Here is a 22905-nt window from a genome sequence, read left to right as displayed (position 1 = left end):
GAAGTTGGAAGAGAACTTAGAGATAATCTTCTAAAATTCATAATTTGAAAACATCATAACGGAATAAAAGAGAATTATACCTCATTCTCTCAAACATAAAACTATGAATAGTAATGGGACATCTCTAAGATCTAATGAAGACTGATAGTACTACTACTAAATATTATTAATTATAATAATATGCCAATTTCTCTCTTAACTAATAATTAATCAATAACAAAAACATCCTTAAAATTCAGTGATTTTTCTTAAGATGGGTAAACAGTGTTACATGCATTCCACTTAGAAGGTAGAAATAGCTTTCATTTGACTTAGGATTCCCAAGGACTTAACTGTCTGTTACTTCTATTACAGAATTCTCAGAGTTGGGAGGGGCCTTCAAGGATATCTGACTCAATTTTCCTTCTCCTCATGATCAGAGTACTTCAGAGAGGAGTTAATTCTCTTTCCTTATTCCATTCTCTCTAGCCTCCTCCTATCAGGGAATTGTTCTTACGTGATTCTTCAGGTGTCTGGGAAGAGCAGCTAATCCTCAGTGATCCAATGTTGAGGGTAGCCATGATGGTCTCTGTGTCTACCAAAGCTGGGTTGCTTGATGCCTTGGATGAGGAGGATAAAACAGCACACATGGAACATTCCTCTATGTTGGCTGCATGGAGGTCTTCAGGAAAAAGTGCAGATCCCTAATAAGAGAAAACCCAGTAGAGGAGGGACTTCTCAGATGGAGGGATTTTTGAGTCAAAGCCTCTCCAGCCCCCACTGACTTGGTTTTAAGACTAAGTACCTGATATCTGAACATACTTAGCTTCATTGATCATTGATCATTAATCATTAATATCTTACTGTGGATAAATTTCATAGACTCTTTCCTAACAGCAAGTCTGGATGAGCCAAAGGAGGGTAAAGAGGGAGAAGCGTACATCCATTCAGATGATTTAAGTGGAGGAAGCAAAATAGGGATAATAGCAGGGGTAATAAAAAACATTCAGAGAATGAGGAAGTTATGGATCTAAAGGCAAATTTTGCATCCTCACAATTTCGCTTGCAGCTGGTCTTTCCTATACTCTCTGAATTAGCTAACATAGTGGTGGTTTCTTCTTTTCCAATTAGGTGGAGAAATAGGATTAGATCTGGTCCTGCCTTCAGGTAGTTTAGACTTTAATACTGGTAATTCCTAACACTAGCTTGATCTAGAGATTTCTGCTCCTTTTCCCAGATTCCTTTCTATGGTCTAAAGTAAGGGTCTAGTGCAGAGTACTTTATGATGGCTTTTTAAAAAGCAAATGAAATTTGTTCCTTCAGAGAACCATTTTTGAAATTTGAACTATGTTACATATTGCCAGCCATTATTTCATGAAAGAAATTACATGCTTTGGAGGCATTTCATACTTCACATACTTTTTTTTTTTTTAACACAGGGAAAGAGTGGCACACAATGGCACACGGGCTTATAAAGGTTCAGAGCAAATACAATTACAACCAAAATGCCACATATTCATAATGGATCCATTTCTCAGAAGTGGAAACCTAATTCCTCCTTCTTATACATCTATCGAGGACCCTGTGACATTATGTTTTCCATAAATGATGTATTTTCAGAAAAGACAAGATAGAGCACAAAGGCTTGCTAGTTTACAGACATTAAGTCAGAATAAGACTCAGAAAAGTGGAGAAACTCTTATTTATATATTTATTTATATAAAGACCATAAAATATGATTATAAACATAAAATGTATAAGCTCCTGGGCATGAACTCAGGACCCGCAATGGCTAGGTTTAGATATTCGTTCTGCTACTTATCTTCATGTTCATTTGGACAGGTTACCTACTCTCTCCATGTCCAAAGGTCAACACCTTTAAAATCTACCCCATCAGATTCTTGTGAGGATTAAATGAGTTAAAGTTAATATATATAAAATGCATAGAAATGTTTTTGATACTAGTAAGCACTATATAGCTACAAGCCATTGTTTTATTATTATTAATGCTAGTGCCATTAGTTTTATCATCATAATAAATAATCACTATCTCGTATGTGATACTTACAGATAGAATGTATATTTGGGGAAAATTTCGGAGAAATAGCCATTCTCTCTTCAGGTATTCGAGGGACCCAATGAACACAATATCCTTCAGCTCCTGCCGCATATAGCTGCTAGCTCTCAAGGGCATTACAAAATTCCGAAGCCCTATCAGTGTTGACTGGGCATCTCCAAAGATGCATGCTATGACGTGGTTCCGAAACTCATGTTTTGACTTGTCCATTCGTTTCTAAGCATAAACATGCAGAATCTGGTCAGTTTTAGAAACAAGCTGAGAATGTCTCAAACAGGACTCATCCTTCCCCTCATCCCAACTCTCTTCCAGGTACATCGATAGGAGGACTTTCATTAAGGATTAGGAAATTCTGCAAACTGCTCATAAAGTGGAATTTATCTACCACAGGGCAATTATACTTTTTTTCCTTCAGTGGAGTTCCTCCTTATTCCACTTTTTAAAGTCTTTTATCAGCCTGGAGTGCATCAATTAAAACTCAGATCAATGTCATTTCTCAAGGTGTGAAACCATACAACCAAATGGGGAGCACATCTTTTATTTTATCATGTGGTTTTGACCTTGTATGTGCTATAGTTAAGATTCAATGAAAAATTAAACATTACAAATTTCATTGCTAAATTTATGTCTTCTAGTGAGCCCTAAAAATCACATCAAGTTGTACAATATGTTGTAGTTTTTGGTGGATTTTCAAACATATGAAGATATCTATTAGTTTGGAACATATGAAGTTTTCTTTTTATTGGCCCCAAATGGTTGAATATTGGCAATTTCATATGGTTCAAACTGACATACGAAACTCATTCAAAAGATGCTTTCCAGAGTTGAGGAAATTTGTTATACAAAGTACAGAAAAGAAATGAAAGGGTCACAAAAATTCCATTTGAACCCAAACATTCAAACATGTTGCGTACTACTATCAGCATCACCGACTATTAACATTTTCTCTATATCTCCAAGTTGAAAATAATCATATACATGAAAAATATTTAGTTTAGCTTTCCCCCACATTCACAGAGACTCTTAAGAATGATGAATGTAACTTAAAAAAAGAGGTGATGGGATGCCTGGGTGGCCCAGTGGTTTAGCGCCTTCCTTTGGCCCAGAGTGTGATCCTGGAGTCCCGGGATCGAGTCCCACATCAGGTTCCCTGCATGGAGCTTGCTTTTCTCTCTGCCTATGTCTCTGCTTCTCTCTGTGTGTCTCTCATGAATTAATAAATAAAATCTTTTTTAAAAAGAGGTGATAATCCTATAGGAAACTCATTTCAAGCCTTGGTCTGATTTTTTCAAGGGAATGAGTCAGTTCTTCTGTGATGGCTCTGGGATGGGCTAGAAAAAGCACTGGATCTGGAGGAAGACCTGATTCTGGATTGTGTTGTATGACTGTGAACAAGTTAGCTTACTCTGTGACACTCAGTTTCTTTAAGTTTAAATGGTTTAAAAAATAAAAGTTAATTCTGTGGTGGAAATGAAATAATATATTGAAAGTACAGTGTTCAACTCATTAGCTGTTGTTCAATACCTATTAACCAACTCTGAATCTTATTGAATTCCTAGAGTTTCAGAGGAGGAACTCTTGGAAGCTGGTAGAGAACAAGTTAAATGCATTTAAAAGCACCTCATGTATAAGTGTGTTCTACATTCCTCGGCATATGAAGACTCAGAATACTTCAAATGGATGTATCATCCTCTCTTATGCCCATCTTTAGCTGGGTTAAATGACAAGCTTCTGTGAAACAGGGGCTGATAAAATCTAATAAGATAAATAAGTAACATCTGACTTCTCCAAAATTAGTTTGTCAAATTAGCATATACTAGGAAATACTCTCTTTTCAAAGGGAATTGCCCTGTGAGGGGAAATAAAGCTACTTGTCTGGAGAGCCTTCCTAAAGAGTGATGTGAATCGTAACCAAATCTATTAAATAATTGTCTCTAGCTAATCCGATTAGTTTTAACTTGAATAATGAAGCCTCTAACGGTATTTAATGTAACATGCCTGAAGTCCAACGATTGCTCTTCTGAGTAGAACTAAACAATTAGAAACAAGATACATGGCAAAGTGCATTAATGGGCACAGCTAGAGAGGCAATTTCTCCAAGAAACTGTGGCACAAAACTGTCTCCCAATTGAGAAAGATGGAGGTTTTTGGAGGAAGGGGAGGACGCACTATTTGTTCAAAGTAACTTAAATCGACCACTTTCACTTGACCCTTCTGCAAACTAAACCAAATTCAAAGCATCCCTGAATTCCACAATATGGACATTTCTCCTCTAGGGTCACAACTTTCAAAAGCCTTAGAATTTCTTAAACTAAACGCCCTTCTAAACTTATCAAAAGACTCACTTGGTGTTCTGAACTATATTCCATAGCAAGTATCATAAAGGAGATATTTATCATAGTAACCTGTCTGTGTGCTTAAGAAATACGGTATAAGAAAACATCTGCTATGTCTATTTCTTGGTCTTTTGGATGCCTCCATCTGCAACCAAGTTCTCAACCTTTCTAATGACTTCCTTTCCACTGAAATGTTTAGCTTCCTGCTCAATGGAGTTTATTTTGCTTAGAAGAAGACATAATTGCTAAAATGGTGAATTTCAGCAGCAACCCTAGTAGTTTTCTAGTTATTTCGACAGCTCTGACAATTTTATGCTTCTGATCAAATGATTGATCATGCTTTTATAAAAAGTTATATATTGTCAGGACACAGGTACCAAGCCACAAAGAGTGAGTGAGTGTGTGTGTGTATGTGCGTGTTTAGCAGAAAAAGTGAGCTGAATTACTTTTGGAAAGCAAGAAAAGACATTATTATCAATTAGTTATAGTTGAAAAAATTATATAGGGTTCATACAAGTTATCACTTTTATTATATTACCAACTACTGTTTGCAAGGTAAATCCTGAGATTATGCTTGAGTTGCTAACTCTGGAAAATGAGAATAGATGGGGACCCAGAAACAGGTATCAGAGTCTGGATGAGGATACAGAATTTTTACATCTTAGTTGCTGGCATTTCAGGAAATTGAGTTAGTTCATTTCCTTGAGATAACAGAGACAGAGGCAGGATTCTCCTAATATTTATTAGGATTCATCCATGTGGTACATCTAGGAGACACATTCTTGACTAATGTGTTAAGTAAGTATAAAGATAGCCAACTTTAAGAGAAACCACTATAGAAAATCCAAACAAAACCAATAATTAGGAAAATGTTTATTTACTCAAAAAAAAAAAAAAAGAGAGAGAGAGAGAGGAAAGGTTTCAGAGTTCTTGTAAATGGCTTCCCTAGTGCATTTAAATTAATTAGGTTTACTAGAAAAACGGCAAAGTGTCAAGAGAACATTATTCTAAATAACTGACTCAGCTAAACTGTTAAGGTGGGGGGGAGAAGTAGTTGAACAATCTGATCTACTTGTTTCAAATCTCAGCATATTATCTACATAATCTTTGTCAAATGCCACATCTGTTACCCTGCATACTATTCATATGGCTGGTGAGGAAATGTGTTTTTCCTTTGAAACTCACAGTTTACAAAGAGAAATGGCAGATGCTTATAACTAGTGTAAGGATGTTATTTACCATAGCTATAGCTTTATTTTATTTGAGATTTGGTGCAACATCACCTACCAGAATCACATTGTCCAAAGGGGTTGCTCTGCACCAGTGAAACATGCCGCTGCTATCAAGCTGGTCAGAATCTTGTTCTGTTTCATACAGAAAAACCCTAAGTAGGGAGAATGGAGAGTTAGCTGAGAACATTTGTGGCACTGGTGTAACAAAATCAAGATGTCAAACTTAGAACCTTGAGCTCAAAGCTCAGAATAACCTTGGGCCTACAGAATAAAGATTCATGTCTGAGGGACACCAAGAGCTGAATGTCCAGAATGTATCACAATTGAAGATATACTGAAAACTTTGTGTGTGTGTGTGTGTTCACCTGCACATGTACATGTGCTTGTGTGAGCATTTAACAGACCTATCAATCTCTCCTTTTACCTTACATTATATGTGCCTTCAATGTATTTATTTTTGTTCTTAATTTTGCTACTTTGGCGATGCTACTATTGCTTGGGAGAAATCACAAAGGTGTTTTGGGCCCCTGAATATAGAATTTAAAAGTCAATGAGATTGAGTCATGAATGTATCTCTCTCCTTGGGTTGTTTTCCACCCCTCTCATTTCCATATCTTTTTGTATGAGTCCCTGTTGAAACATTCTTACTTATTACATGCATTTTGTATTCTTCGCAATTTCTATCACTGGCCTGCATTTGACTTTACTATAATCTTGGTTTAGGTCTTGGTAAAGCCCTCGACATGAACACTGCGGTTGGGCACAATGCTTGTCACATACTATATTCAAAGTATATTCAATCACCCAAAGGATTAGATGATCTTTGGAAAAAATCCTATCACATCTGAAGGAATGCAAATTTGCAAGATAGAGAAGAGAAGAAACCCTTCTGGAAGTGCAGAAAGTTTATAGTCTGAACCTATTTGGGTCGGGAGAATTAAAGCTTACTCTATAGAAACAACCTCAAAATTGCAGGGGCTGAACAGAACACAGGTTCTCTCACTCACACTACATATTTTCATCAGATGAACAGAGCTTTAGGGGTGCAGAGTCTGTACTATCTTAGAGTCACACACCTAGAACACACATCCTCCTTAGTCATTAAAGCAAGGGAAGAGCAAAGCCTGGGCTTTTAGCTGCCATGGCCAAAAGTGACACACATCATTTTTGCTCATATTTCATTGGCCAGATCTAGTCACATGGGTCCTCTTAATCTATGGGGTTGAGGAACATGGGAAGCAATTGAAATACTTAATGACCATTTCAGTCTCTGCCAGACTTTAAAGACCATTCCTTATTTTGTGGGTAAAAGTCAAAGAGCTAACAAATGGTAAAGCTGGCATTTGAATAGAATGCTAAGTTTGAGAATATTGATGCTCAGAGGATCCAATTTTCCTTTCCTTCTTTGGCAAATGGGCAGGTCAGATGGGGCCCAAGACTAGTTCTGACCAATGAAATGTGAGAAGGGATAGCTGATGAAGGGACAAGCTCCTGTGTGATTCTTCAAACACTCTCCTGACCCTCTATAGTGATGACCAGCCTAAGAACATGAGTGCCTTCGTGCCACAGAGTGCCCTGGTCTCATTGACCTGTGTCAGACATGTAATATGAAAAAGAAATATACCTTTGTTGTGCTAAGCCACTGAGATTTCATGGTTGTTACTACAGCATAAATCCATCCTATTCTGAAAGAAATGCCTACTCTAAAACAAACATAACACATGGAATATTAGTAACTGTAGAAGTCGTGAGGAAATGCTTTCTGCAGTCAAATGAAGTTTGAGGAAAATGTCCCCTCTTTGAGATTCACACTGCACTTCAGTGTTTGAAAGGTTCAGGAAAGTCTTACAAAAAAGAAATCCTTTAAAGTTTGTATAATGCAGTATTTCACACATTTACTTCACCACACAAGTTTACCAATTTACTTATTCATTTACTCACTTAAAAATATCTGTTACTATCTCTTGAAACATTCTATACAGTGTCACACTGTAGGTTCAGCCCTGCTGATCAGTACATTCTGACAGCACTCTCTTGTGAAATTTTGCTATACATTCTGGGAAAAATACAACATATTGTGCTCTGTGCTGCAGGGTGAGTTTTTTTTTTAATTTTATATATTTTTTAATTAATACCGCTTGTTATTCAACACCTGGCCCAAAGACTCAGACTCTAATGTAGTATCAAGCAATTTTGATCTCTTTAAACCAAGTCAGTTTCTAAATTGCTATCTTAAGTCATAATTTTTCAGACAAAGGAATTTCAGATTGTTAGCTTAGAAGTATTAGACTTAAAGTAACGGGATAGAGAGAGGACCCAGAGAAGCTGACATGGGAGAAGGGTTTGGAAAGTTAAGAGCTTATTGCTAATGAGATTGGCTAATGCTGAAGTACAGTCCTTCATCTTCCTCCTCATTGAAGACCTCTCTATAACCGTAGTGGATTCTAGTCATTTACCTGGCCAGAAGATGTTGTAATAATGTAAGCCTTAAGGTCAGTTTGACCAAAATGGGTTATGTTATTCTTTCAAATTAACATGCCTTTTGGTGGTTTAAATATCCTTAACTCATGAGCTCCCACCCCAAATTCTAAGAGCCACAGAGGCTCTCTTAATGGTACTACATAGGACCGTGGGGATGGCTTTATGCCAACCTGGTTAAAGAAACTCACCAGGGAACACACCTGAGACCCAAGTCTGTTTTTTATTTTTATCAGGATCTGGAGAACTGGCCATGTTACTCATTCATAAAACCTATTTTTTCCTCCATGTGTAGCTCCCTAGACACCATTGCTTAGATGTTGATTTAATACACCCAAGTTACCTTCAGAGAGGAAGCTTCCTGCTCTCTGCCCTCAGCACCCAAGTCTACACGACAACTGCTACTACTTTTCTTCTGGTCACTTTCTTCAGACTTTTCACTTTTCCTCTCCTTCTCCCTCTTTTGCCCCTTCCTCATCCTCATAATGTATGAAGACTCTTGGTCTGGAAATTAAATGCCCTTTTGGCAAATGGAAAACAATCTTCTCCCAAGCACATTTTAGCTTGACTTGGAATACCAAATCAATCACTGTACACTTTTCTATCATAATAAAAGCATGATCTATGTACACAATCTGTCACAGACAATGTCTTTCTTCATTCTGATGTTATGGAAAACAGATATGCCTTAGAGGAAACACCTGTTGGAGACCTGCATAAAAGAAAAGGCTGGAGGAGCCCCACTTCATCATAAAGGCATCCATCTGGTGTCCTTGCCAAGCAAAACCTGATGCAACTTATTTCACCATCCCTTAACTATAGTTCCCTTCTGCCATATGCCTTGCAAATGACATGATTCTTGCAGAAATATACCTTCCTAAAGAGAATAATAAATCATCTATGGGAATGTGCAGCACTAGCAGTCTTATTAACTAGGAAAAGAGGATTCAAACATAAAGGCTGATGCTATTGGAAGAAAAAGGAGCCATAGAACACCATCCGTGTCATTCAAGGCAAAAAAGAAAAGCTATATCCCAGCCACAGGCAGAAGCCTCTTTCTTGAGTGAGGGGTCTTTCTGTGTAAGAGAGGCTGACAAGAAATATAGTAGGAGTTAGCTGAGAAGGCCCTCAGAAGGACATGCTTGGGATGAGGGTGGGGGAGTTCACTAGTCACAAGATTGGCTTCTCCTTGCTCAAGCAAAATAGGATACTTCCATCTGGGAGCATCCAAGAGGCATCAAACCCTGAAATGTCCTCAGAGTCAGGTCTCTGATTGCCATATTTAGAGGCTGACAGGCCTAGTGTGCTGGGTGAGAATAGCTTTTGTAGCCAGTCCACTTGCAGATGTGCAGAGCAGCATGCGAATGAAGGTTCCAGCTTTCTTTGTTGATGACTGCCTTTCTCTGTGCCACTTTCATATGCATGAAGCCAACTGTCTTGTGATCTTGTGAGCACAAGCTCAAATATGTCCCCACTAAGGGAGGCAGACTCTTTCCTCACTGATTTCTGGAACTCTGCTAAAGAGTACTTTAGCAATGACTCTTCCTTGTCCATAGCAACTTATCCCGTATGAATCCTAGTACTTAAAGGAAAATGTAAGCGAAGGACCATGTGCCTTTAGTTTCCAATTGTGGTGTCTGATGAAAGAGAGGCTCAAACCATGTAGGAAACTCTCTGTTAAGGTGGGGTGGGTTTTAGTGTCAGATCAGGAAGCACAGTATCCAAGAGTATAAGTTTGCTGACACTATTTCCTTCAGTTTACGAACTTGACTCAGATTATTCTTGAAGATGATCTACCAATGGATGAGATTCTCCACTATTCACAATATCCATTATAAAGCTTAAAAGCAATTGACAGTTCCTTTTCCCCCTCTCTTTTGCAGGCCTCATTTTTGGAAACTCTGGCATGTAACTATTCTATTTGAAGCCTTTTTAAAACTCCATAGGTGGCTTATAAATTCTTAGGACAGAGGTTTCTGGCCTGGATGTAGAACAATATATTTTTTTGCTCAAGACATGAGTTAACTAAAAATAACAAGTTTCAAAGTCTTAGCATAGAAAAGACAAGTCCCTTGACCAAGTGTTGAAAAGGAAGGGGAGGCATGTGTCAGTGTGTCCAGGAGTTTCATTGCCCTTCTTTGTTCAGTTTTTGGAAAAATCCAGTGAAACTGTATCTTGAAGGTAGTGATCAAACTCCCACCAAAAATGGAGGGGAAAATCCTCTGTTCCATGATGCCTTTGGTGCTGCTAAAGATTTTGTATCTTGCAGGCTACAACTGCCCTCTCTCTAATGACTTCATATATAATGATGAGATTATTCAGTTTATACTTAATCTGAAAATACTAATTGATTGTCAATTCTGTCTACCACTTTTTGCGTTCTGGGAAGAAGGCAATCACCTAAAATCTGCGAATGTGAGAGCAAATTGCATAATCAGAGCTTCCCACTTTATCCTGTGCTTGTCTCTTTCTCTTTCTGTCTTGCATACATTCACACACACCCTTACATACTAAATGTGTGCTATAGTCAAATTTCAGAATATGAGTCTTTATGGCCACATTATGATTTCATTTTTGGGAATTTTACCTGGTTGCCACATATTCATAACAAGGCACTATTTTTGCTGGGAGGAAAACTTAAGGTTTAAAAATATGGATAATTTTTTATAGTCCATTCCCCTGGGAACTTGTGTATGAACAAATGGAAAAGGATTCCTGTGAGGTCTGAGAGGTTTTCAGGATCAAGAAACCATGTAAGAATCTCAAGAAGGAGAAAAGCACAGTCCACCTTACCCATTAGAAGGATCTCTGTGATCACTTCCTTTTCCATGAGAAAGCTTTGTGCCCTGACCAGATATCATTGCTGAGACTCCTTTACCACCAGGGAAAATGCAAGAAAACTTGCCATGAAATCTCATGGGATATTCCACATGTTAACAGCAGGCTGGTTATCTCTAAAGCATCATGCCCTCTTGGTTACATGTGGGAAGCCTTATGAAGGAGGGGAATGGCTGCCACTCTGTGCTCAGACTGAGGGTTTCCTAAGATCAAAGACTTTCAGCCCTAAAACTGGGCACTGCACTACCAGAATGGGGAAAAGCTCCTTGGGAGGGAAGAAAAAGGAAGAAAGAATAAAACAGTTGAAACCCTATGCCCAGACAACCTTCCACACCTTTATGTCTGTAGGTGGGTTTGGTTGATGTTCAGTGGAAGAAAAGACAGTTGGGTGGTCAAAGGCCTGTATGTTTTAAGACATATACGGAATTATATCTTCCAACACCACTCTGGTTCCTGTCTCTTGATTCTTTGAATAAGAAATCATTGTAGTATTACAAACTTTAATAGTGTAGTTTGTGGGCTTGATTTTTAAAAAATCTGTAAATGGTATTTTAAAAAGGAGACATATTAAAATTCAGGATATCACTGTATTCAGTATAATCTTATTTCAATCTACATAGGAGAATATATAAACTGTGTGATAATGTAAACCAAATCAGCTGTGAATAGAGTGTTCTGTTTGCCTTTAAATGCTGCTTTACAGATGGAGTCCATCAAATCCATGGCCTCTGTTTTCAATGTTTACAATTTAAAATCTCAAAAGAGACACTTTTTCCAACCTTTTGCTTAGAAGTGAGAAACAAGGTCAGAGTGGTCCCAGACCAGGTGAAAGCAAGAATAAGATGGTGTGCCTTTCCGATAAACCCACATCTGAAGGCACATTTAAGCATCTCTCTGTTAAGCTTTGCTTTATTTCTGATGACTATAAACTGACAGCTTTCTGAACAGCATTTTCTATCAAAACATACATGTAGGCATCTAAGAATTTAAATGGTTACCAGACAGGAGATCAAGGTGAAAGATAAAAAAGATAGTTTCCCTCTTCCTGGCCCATTCCCCAGACAGATCCTCATTTAAATTCCTTTATATTTTATGGATATTGCATTTGGGATTTCCTACAATGTGAGGACAAATGAGGCATTACCTGAAGCAGCAGGTACCTCTAATAGGGGCTAGAGTTTGTGCCCTGGGTAGAAGAGCCTGGGGCTTGGGGCAAGGTACACATCTCAGAATAAACCTCATAGCCAATCTTTTCAGCATGAGGCTATATTTTTAGGTGTTCTTTCCCATACCATCTAACACTTTCTACATATCAAGTGACATACTAAACAGAGAGGTTGACCTAAATAAAAAATATTTTCCACAGAGTTTAGGATATAGTTTTCTTTGTTCAGTGGACTAGGAACTGAACAATCAAGTCAGTTACTGATACTTCTGATCCTAACACATATTACTAAAACAAATGTGAATTTCAGGCCAAAGACTTTTATTTTTTTGTGGGATATGGAGTTGAGAAATAGGAATTTAAAATATCTGAAAACTAGCTAATTTTTCATTGTACTGATACCCTTTCTAAGGTATTATGGGATTGAGCCTGAGTCAAAGGTTAGTATGACAGAAACAATTTCCTTAAGCACTGGGTGAGAAGCCTGATCTGGGAAATTATCAATAATCATAACCCCTCAGAAGAAATTAACACAGGAAAAAAGTAGCATCTGCCACACTGTTACTGGTTTGAGTGTTGTGCATGTGCTTGTATGCATGTGCTTGTGTACGTGTGTGTGTGTGTGTGTGTGTGTGTGTTTGTGTGAGAGAGGGAATGGGTATTAGATTGAAACGTACACGTTGTGCAGAGGAAACAAATAATTCCAGGGTACCTGAATACTACTGGGTTTTCTTTTTAAATAGGAGGTTCTTCGTGAAGCTTCCTTATCTGTATTCCTTAGTTTCTCTGACATTCCTGTTGCTAGATGTCAACATGGAGAGAGATTATCAGTGTGCTGGGGACTACAGATTTTTGGAAGAACTGAAAGGACGTAATGATGTGTTGAGGACCACAGACTTTTAAAAATTTCCTCCCATCTGGAAACCATCACCAGGGGTAGGCTGTTGAATAAAGGCACCCTGAGTGTTATAACACTTTACTTAGCACCAGTGACCCGTCAAGAAGCAATGGGGATAATGGAGGGGGAGGCCACTTGGGATCATTCATGACATGGGGCCCTCCTTCTGCTCAATGGCCACATGATGGCTCTTTTTTAAAAGAAGAATGCCTTGATTAAAGGTGAAAAGTTAGAAGTAGGAGCCTCTGGTGGGAAGGAAAAGGTTGTGGCTAGTGTTCTTTAATGAGAAGAAGAAGAGATTAAAGCCAGGCTGTTATTAGGGATGAAAGGTAAGAGTCAGGATTTTTTTCATGTGTGGAGGACATAGAAGAGGATCTGCAGGATGAGGTTAAGGTCACAGGCAGGAAGTTCATAAGCATTCTAACTTAGAGGTTCCCTGTGTTTTAGCTTTTTAAGTGAAGGATGAATAAGAACGAAGGAGGAAAGAAGTAGAATGTTCATCTTGTTCTGTTCACCTCTAACTTGAAATTAAGTTTCTGCAGCACACCAAGTCTTTCACTCTTCTTAGTGTGATTATGAAGATGACATTCACATCGGGATTTCCTGAAGCTGAGCCTGTTGTATCAGGAAACCATCTGGATGGTCTACCTCTTACCACTACTACTTAAGCTCCAGAAGGAACTTTCCAATGTTCTTTACTTAGTTGCAGCCACATAGAGGCAGGAGGGAAGGAGGGGGAAAGGGCGGGTGGGAAAAAAGAGAATGGTTCTACAAATTTTCTAGGAACTTTGTTATAGTATAAAAATCACCACCAAATAAAATTCCTTTGTATATCTCCCTTAAATGTCTCCTGTGCCATGGAACCACTGTGCAGGCTGATAAGTGAGTTTTGACTTGAATCTTTCTTGCCCTATTTCACAGCAAGGACAAGATAATCCCATGGTCCATCACTAGTCACCCAGCAGGTAGAGAAGTGCATGCATATCCCTCTTAGCTGCCCATGTAGACTAAATGGAAGGCCAAAAATAGTGCATTGTCAAAGGTTTCAACTAAACACTCTGCCGTTTGTACATTAGAATAAATTGGCATTTATTTAGAATTATACAGACACTTAATACGAATAAAAATGGTATCTATCTTCCTGATGAATAGTTTCTTGACTATTTTGCAGGAATGCAAATGCTTTCCTATCATCTCTTTCTTCTCCATATCAAGATCTCCATGGGAATAGATTCCAAGTTATGTCTAAGCTCTCATCACTCTATGAAAGAATAAACAAATTACATGCTCTGCAAAATCTTCCAACCTCTTCCATTAGAGCATTTGAAAGAAATCCATTTTGTTTCAGGATGTTAGGGCAAAAGTACAACAATAGTCACACTAGATTTCAGATATCTTAATGGTTATTTGATTCCACCTTTTGATTCTTTGTCTACATTATTTATTTATTTTTTGTCTCAGTGGAAAGTTGAGATTATATAATTGAAGAGTCACTTTTTTTGTGGGCACTCTTTATTCACCTCTACTTTTCTAAGTTCTTCAACACTCTTAATTTAAACTCAAAACTTTTGGTAATAGTTTGGGATGAAAATTAACCCCTTTGTGAAATTATCCTAAAATTAATTTTTATCTATTCCAGACATCTGATGAGATACTAGACAACTTCTCTATCTAGAACAGGATCAACAAGTTATTTTCTGTGAAGGGACTGAACAGATAGTAAGTATGTTAAATTTTGCAGGCCAAGAGGCAAAAGTGATTTTATGCAGTAGTTATATAAAAAGAGAAATTAAATTTTCACAATCTCTCATTGATGATATTCAAAATACAATAATAATAGTGAGGAAGAAGAAGAAGAAATAGAAGAAGGAAGAGAAGGGGAGGAGAGAAGAGGAGGAGGGGGAGGGTGAAGGCAGAAGGGAAGAGGAGGAAGGAAGGGGGAGGAAAAGAAGGAGGAAGAGGAGAAGGAGAAGAAAGAGGAAGAGAGAAGGAAGGGGGAGATTTATTTTTATTATAGGATATACTAATAAAAAGAAAGATATTTTTTAAAGGATTTTCCTTAATTGGCATGCAGAGTTAGTGTTCTCTGTATTCAAAATTAATTGCAAATGTTCATATATTAATGCTGACCCTAATCAGTTTTAACATATATAATCTTTGAAAATGTCTGTTTACACATATAGGTACTGCCAAATACTGATAGTATTCCAAGGGCATATGATTCTAATTGAGCATATCACTTAGAAGGCATTTATAGAATTATGTTAAACTTTTCTCTCAATATTTGTCTTTTAGTAGGTCATCATATGGCAGATTAACCACTTGCAATGGAAGATTAGGTGGGAATTCCTCAATTGCAGTTAAATGAACTTAAAAATATAAATTACCTTTGCACTTGTATTGAGGTCCAAAAAATAAACAAATAAACAACATTCCTGGAACTGAGATCAGAAAATCTGTCAACTGCAAATTTGTGTGGAGTTAGTGATCTTACTTCTTGTTTTAACTTCTGACATTATAGGAAGTGTATAAAGAAGTATGGCATTATTTGTGATCCAAAGAATGATAGTTGACATTGTAATGACTTTATCATAGAATAAGTTTCACATACAAGCTCTGTTTTGTTTTTTAATTTTATGCTGATTTAAGAAACATTTTAAAACCTACAGTAAATGCTAAGTTTTGAAGCTACTTAATGTTCTATAATAGTGATCAATTGCAGTTTTCCAGAAAATTTTCAGTCTTGACCTAGAGCTCAATAAATAAATAAATAAACAAACAAACAAATAAATCAAAACAAAACGAAACAAAACAAGATAAAACAAAACAAAACAAAAAAACCCAAACCACTGCTAGGCTTTTGTGGTAGGGTAAGTAAAAATACTCAGTTTATATTTCTTAAAAAAATTCATAGAACTAACAAGATTAAAGTCCCTGAGAAAAAATGAAATTTACCATTGACAATATTGGCCAAATAAATATGATAAATTCAAATATTTTCCACCACAAACCTGCTGATGAATAATACAATGAATAGCCATAGTATTTACACACCTTGAATTTCACAAATTTTGTAAATGTGTCTAAGTAAGATTTTTTTTTGTCTGCTACATGTATTTTTTTTTATCACTATCAGTTGTAATACATCTTAGCAGGTTCCACTTCAGATTGTACTGGATTAGTGTTTTCTCAACTTATTTGAAGATATATTCAGGTAGTTGTGCCACACAGACTATTCACAGAGGCAAATTTTTTCAGTTACTTCAAATTCAGCATTGGCTCCCTTCATGAACAACAACTAGACACTATCAGTAAAATTTGTTGGCTCACAAGAAGCCCAGGAAAATGACTCAAAATCGTTTGCCTTAATTTTTAGCTAACTATTGATATTTCCCCCAATGTCAACTCTTCAAGCAACTGTTTTTGCTGAAGGGCTAGTAGTATTAAATAATTTTATTTTCTCTGGAGACCCTTGTGGGCTGCAGTGAAAACAATTTAATTGACTTACCATCAGTAAATGACTTTCCTTGCTTGGTTATTCATAAACTTTGGTTGCAAATTCTGCTGGGATTAAGTTGTCTTTTTAAAATTTTCTAATTTTTTTTAAATCAGTGCTTTAGCATAAGAAGGACTACTGCTATAAGTGCCTAATTTGATAATATCAACCTATATCGCATTCTTTTAGCACAGCTATACTGTCACTGATAATTAAGTACAATGTTTTACCATTGAAATGGCATACAAAAACAAGTGGTGGGTTGGATTTGGCCTTTAGGTCATAATTTTCTGACCCTGGATCTAAAAAACACCCTGACATAATTTTAAAAATAACATCTTCACAGACCAAAGATATCACAAAGTCCCTATGGCATTTGTTAATGGTAAAATTGGGGAGCCAAAAGTCCTTGAGAATGGGAAGTCCATGGGAGCTCTGAAAGGTTTTTTATTCATTCTAGGAATCTAAAAGGAACCACATATGGGTACAGGGCTGTGCACACGATGCCCAAGAGACCTGAGACATCCCTAATTTCTTACTTCTGGCTGCCCTTGAGAATCTGCACTAGCAAGAAGTGAAGGCTAACACAGAGATGTAAGCCGCTAGGGTGTTGAAGGCATTCTCCAACATGCACACAGAGCTGCTGGCAAAGGCGAAGAGATGTACTGATTCAAGGCATTTAAGGAAATCTCAGTATAATCATTAGCTAACCACAAAACTGAGTGTGTAGAGACTTGTATCAAAACACTATGAAGAAAATGGACTTTAAAGATTGATTTCAGGACAGTTATGAAAGAAACAACAGAAACACCATCAACAGTAAACTCCGGGGTTAGCGAGGGAAATAATTTCTAGTTGCCATTTCGTATTGTTAAAAACATGTGGTTTGAACAAGAAAATATGAGACACAAATATCAAGGAAGTATGGCTCATACATAGCACAAAAGTAGTCAAGAGAAACTCCCTGAGGAAGCCCAGGCCCTGGACTTACTAGGCAAAGATTTTTAAAGCAGCTATTACAAGTATAGTCAAAAACGAGGAAATCATATCTAAAGAACTAAAGAAAATTATGAAAACAATGTATCATCACATACAGAATATCAATGAAGAGAGAAAATAAGAACCAAATGGACATTCTGGAGTTGAAAAGTATAATGATTGAAAATACATTTTTTAAGTTTTTAAATTCCAGTTAGTTAATAGTGTTATATTAGTTTCTAGCATACAATATAGTAATCTAACACTTCTATATCACCTGGTGCTCATCACGACAGGTACACTCCTTAATCCCCATCACATATTACACCCATCCTTTCAAAAATCTCCCCTCTGGTAACCATTAGTTTGTTCTATAGTTAAGAGTCTATTTCTCGGTTTTGTCTCTATCTCTGTTTTTTCCTTTGTTCATTTGTTTTGTTTCTTAAATTCCACACATGAATGAAATTGTATGGTATTTGTCTTTCTCTGACTGGTTTCTCTTAACATTATACATTCTAGGTCCAACCATACTGTTGCAAATGGCAAGATTTTTATCATTTTTATGGCTGAATAATATTCCTTCATATATAGATTGCAGTAATATTTACAGTAGCCAAACACCCCACATCTTCTTCCTCCATTCATCTATTGATAGATGCTTGGGCTTCTTCCATAGTTTGGCTACTGTAAATAATACTGCAATAAAGGAAAGGTGCATATTTCCTTTTAAATCAATGTTTTCATATTATTTGGGTAAGTACCCCATAGTGTGATCACCAGATCATAGGATAGTTCTAGTTTTAATTTTTTGAGGAGCTTCCATACTGTTTTCCACAGTGGCTGCACCAGTTTGCATTCCTACCAACAATGTATGAGGATTCTTTTTTCTCCACATCTTCACTAACACTTGTTGTTCCTTGTGTTTTTAATTTTCATGGTTCTGACAGGTGTTAGGTGATATCTCATTATGGTTTTGATTTGTATTTCCATGGTAATGAGTAATCTAGAGCATCTTTTAACGTGTCTGTTGGCCATCTGCATGTCTTCATTGGAGAAATGTCTATTCATGTCTTTTGCCCATTTTTAATTGAATTATTTGTTTTCTTGGAGTGGAAAATATTTTTACTAGAGATTTGAATTGGAAGAAAAAATCAATAAACTTGACTGTAGGTCAATGGAGTTTATCTAATATAAAGAATAGGGGGAAATGAATAAATATGAACAGAGCTTCAGAAAACTAAAATATCAAGTGTATCATCTTACTTGTAATGAGAATCTTAGAAAGAGAATAGAGCAGGAAGAATATTTGGTGGAATAATGACCAAATACTTGCCAAATTTAGTGAAAACCTTAATCTATGTGTCTAAAATGCTCAACATACTCCAAGGAGGATAATCGCAAGGAGATTCAAACCTAGGTACATTATAATCAACTCTGAAGGTCAAAGACAAAGAAACAATCTTGAATTCCAGAAAAAAAAATACTATGATTAGACACAAGACAAAAGATGTCAACTCTCACTGTTTTTATTCAACATTGTACTGGAGGTTCTAGTCAGGGCAATCAGGGAAAGAAGTAAAGAAAGAAAGAGAGAAGGGAAGAAAGGAAGGAAGAAATAAAAAGGCATCCAGTTAAGACAAACAGAAGTAAAAAGTAACAATACTGTTTGCATATGACACAATCTTATATATACATGCAAAACCCTAATGAATGCGCACATAAAATCTATTAAAACTAATAAACAATGTTAGCAAGTTTGCAGGATACAGATTGATAAACAAAATATATTGTATGTTTATATACTAGCAATGAACAATCTGATAGTAAATTGGAAAAAAAACAATTCCATTTACAACAGCATAAAAAAATTAAAATACTCAGGAATAAATTTAACAAAAGACAAGCAGGAGTTTTACAGTGATCACTGCAGAATTTTGTAAAAGAAATTAAAGAAGATCCAAACAAATGGAAAGACATGCCATGTTCATGGATTGAAAAACTAAGTATTGTTAAAATAACAATACTTTCCAAATTCATCTGAAGTTTTAACTCGCTCTCTATCAAAATTCTAGCTGTATTTTTTTAGGATAACCTGACAAATTGATCCTAAAATTTATATGGAAATTGAAGGAACCTCGAATAACCAAATCTAGACAAAGAAGAAAGTTGAAGAATTGCAGTTCCTGAATTAAAAATTACATTAATAAAGATATTATGTTACTGTCATAAGAATAGAATTAGCAATCCAGATATGGACCTTTTCACTAGTGGCCAATTTACTTCCAATAAGGAAACCAGCATAATTCAATTGGGGAAATAATAGCATTTTCAAGAAATACTGCTGGGACTACTGGATATCCACAGGCAGAAGAATGAAGGTGGGCCCTTCCCTTATACTTTAGACAAAAATTAACTCAAACTGGATCAAAGACTTAAATATAAGAGCTAAAACCATAAACTCTTAGAAGAACAAAGGTGTAAATCTTCAAAGCCTTGGATTAGGCAATAGTTTCTTAGACATAACACCAAAGCGCACAGGTAATAAAAAATATATAGAGACAATTTGGATGAATTAAATTAGAAATATTTGTTCATTCAAAGGACTCCATGGAGAAAGTGAAAAGACAACCCATGAACTGTGAGATAATATATGCAAATAATAGATCTGACAAAGGACTTTATCAGGAACATATAAATAACTTTTACAACAAAAAACCAACCCAGTTAAAAAATGGATTAAAGGGCTTGAACAGCCATGTCTCCAAAGAAAACCTACAAATGACCATCAAGCAGATGAAAAGATTCTCAAAATTATTAGCCATCAAGGATATTCAAAATCACAATGAGATGCTTCACATGTACCAGAATGGCTATAATTAAAAAGACATATAATAAATAATAAGTGTTAGGATGGGGAGAAATTGGAACTTTCATACACTGCTATAACCTATACTTTTAAGTGTATACCCAATAGAACTGAAAACATGTTTATACAAAACCCAGACACAAAGGTTCATTGCAGCACTACTCATAATAGCCAAGGAAAGAAACAACCAAATAATTATCAACTGACAAATGGATAAATGCAATATAGTGTGTTGATACACTGGAATATTGTTCAGTGCTAAAAAAGAATGAAGGGTTGATGTGCTATAAACCTTGAAAACATTATGCTGTAAACAGTAAAAGAAGCCAGATACAAAAGGCTATATATTGTATCATTCATTTTTCATGAAATGTTTATAATAGGAAAATCTATAAATGTAGAAAGTACATTAGTGATTACCAGAGGGTATGAGGAGGGGTGAATGGGAAGTGATTGCTAATGGCTGTGAAGTTTCCTTTGGGAGTGATGCCTCCATTCTGAACTTAGATATTAATGATAGTTGACAACTCTGTGACTATACTAAAAAACCACTTTAAAGGGTGAAGATTAAAGAATGTGAATTATATATCAATTAAGTTTTCAATAAAAACACAAAGTAGCCACAAGAAGAGACAAAGTATAACATTCTACAATTTATTTTGTACTATTCATTATTTTTTTAAGATTTTATTTATTTATTCATGAGAGACACACAGAGAGGCAGAGACATAAGCAGAGGTTCTCCCTCTGAGGAGCCTGATATGGGACTTGATCCCAGGATCCCAGGATCATGACCTGAGCCACAGGCAGATGCTCAACCACTGAGTCACCCAGGTGTCCCTATTCATTATTTTTTAAATATATTACAGCACTACTATAGTATTCTATTTATTTTCTAGTAGAGTCAAGTTCTCCTCCAATTCAATGAACTGTAACTGTGCTGTGTACCATAATACATATGATCAGTGACAGCCATAATGATAATTGAATAGCCTAGAAGTTCAATTATAGTAAATGTGTTCTTTCATAAAGAATCAGGAAAGTGCCTATGTTTCTAGGATTATTTCCAACTAAAGTTGTTAAATGATAATACTTAGATAAGTAAGTTCTAGGCAAAACTATCCAGAATGATTCTTTCCAAGAGTTCTGATTCATTGAGGTTGAAAAATCTTGTAATGAATATTTCATAACATTGAGATTTATAGAAGATGAGGTACTATTCAAATTTCCTCTCTAAGTCTTACAGAGAACCTTTTAATGTGCTATTAAGTTCCATGAGAACAGAGTTCACATGTGTGACCTGGGATCTAGCAGTGTCTTCTACAATGAAATTATTGGGGGCATTTATTAAATTTCCAATAAGTATTGGTTGGCTTAGTGTCTGGAGACTGAATAACTAATGAAAGCCATTGACTATATCTCCAAACTTCACCAGTTGTGTTGCCATATTTTATTGGTTTAAGAGTTATAAGTCCAGCATCCCTCCTACTACTAAGAAAGTCAAACTCAAAAATAAAATTCAACTTCCTTATAGTTTTCCTTTCCATCACATTCCATGATGTTAGAAAAGTTCATATCTATTTGTAGATACATGGTGATTACAGTGAGATGTGCCCCCCCAAAACTGTAAAATGACAGGGAAACTTTAAGTAATAAAATCTACATGATGAATAGTATTGGATGTATTAGAGAACAAACCAAGAGATTATCTAATACCCGCAGATTCAAAAGGAAAATGTTCAGGATAGCAGGTTGAATATGATAGTGATTTAGGAAATGGATTTAATAAACACCATTTTAAAAGAAATATTCTCTGAATAAACTCCCTTCAACCAAGGAAATGAAGAGCTGCTGGAACCAACATCACTGATCTAAACTCTTCCCATAAGAAACATTTCCATCACTCATGGACTCAAACTCATTTGGCAACAGGTTGGAGAGGAAGCTCTACTTCTCACATGTAGGGGCAACAGGCTGTGATTAGCATAAGAATCATTCAATTAATTAATTCTGCTCTAATTTCATTTTCTTCAAACAAATTTCAGATTATAATCTGTTTTATAATAGGTACCATGTATTGAGTGAGCACACACATTTGGAAGGCACTGTGTGAGGCACTTCACGTTTATTATTGCTAATCCTGCAATGGCCTATTTCCAAAGGAAGAATTTTAGAAAGTTAGATAACTTGACTGCGATCCCACTGTTGTTCAGTGAATAAAGAGAGATCTACCGGCCAAACCAGCTTGAGTATTTACATAATTTTATCATAAAGTAACATATGACCATTTGCTTGGTATATCCTTTCCTGGAAGGCCACTTCAAAGCTGATCAAACTGAAAAGCAGACTCCAATGAGTGGCAAATAACCAATATGATAAAACATCAACCTATGAGAGGGCCTCATAATGATGTTTTGTTATCTACTCGCCTAGTGAAAGACATCTTCATTGCTTGCCCTTTTTGGTGTTTATGAGTAAGAGGCTATAACATTCACATGCATAGGTTTTTGTGTGGATGTAAGTTTTCAAAGAAGTTGGGTAAATACCTAAAAGCACAATTGC

General features: G+C 36.3%; 1 protein-coding gene across 6 annotated transcripts in view; it reads right to left on the bottom strand.

The window, feature by feature from the left end:
* KCNU1 (potassium calcium-activated channel subfamily U member 1) overlaps positions 1-22905 on the bottom strand; it is a 146724-nt gene that overhangs the window by 26070 nt on the left and 97749 nt on the right. For all 6 annotated transcript variants that reach the window (XR_012007664.1, XM_072776408.1, XM_072776405.1 and 3 more), the window contains 3 exons: positions 5680-5776; positions 2048-2272; positions 497-683 (listed from right to left, as the gene is read on the bottom strand). Coding sequence is in view for 5 of the 6 variants with exons in the window: in XM_072776408.1 (XP_072632509.1) it covers positions 497-683; positions 2048-2272; positions 5680-5776 (509 nt within the window). In the remaining variant the exon portion in view is untranslated. The remainder of the gene's footprint in view (positions 1-496; positions 684-2047; positions 2273-5679; positions 5777-22905) is intronic.

The sequence above is a fragment of the Canis lupus genome, chromosome 15, assembly GCF_048164855.1.
Source record: "Canis lupus baileyi chromosome 15, mCanLup2.hap1, whole genome shotgun sequence".
Lineage (NCBI taxonomy): Eukaryota > Metazoa > Chordata > Mammalia > Carnivora > Canidae > Canis > Canis lupus.
Note: the sequence above shows the minus strand (reverse complement) of the source record. Positions and strands in the feature narration are given on the sequence as shown.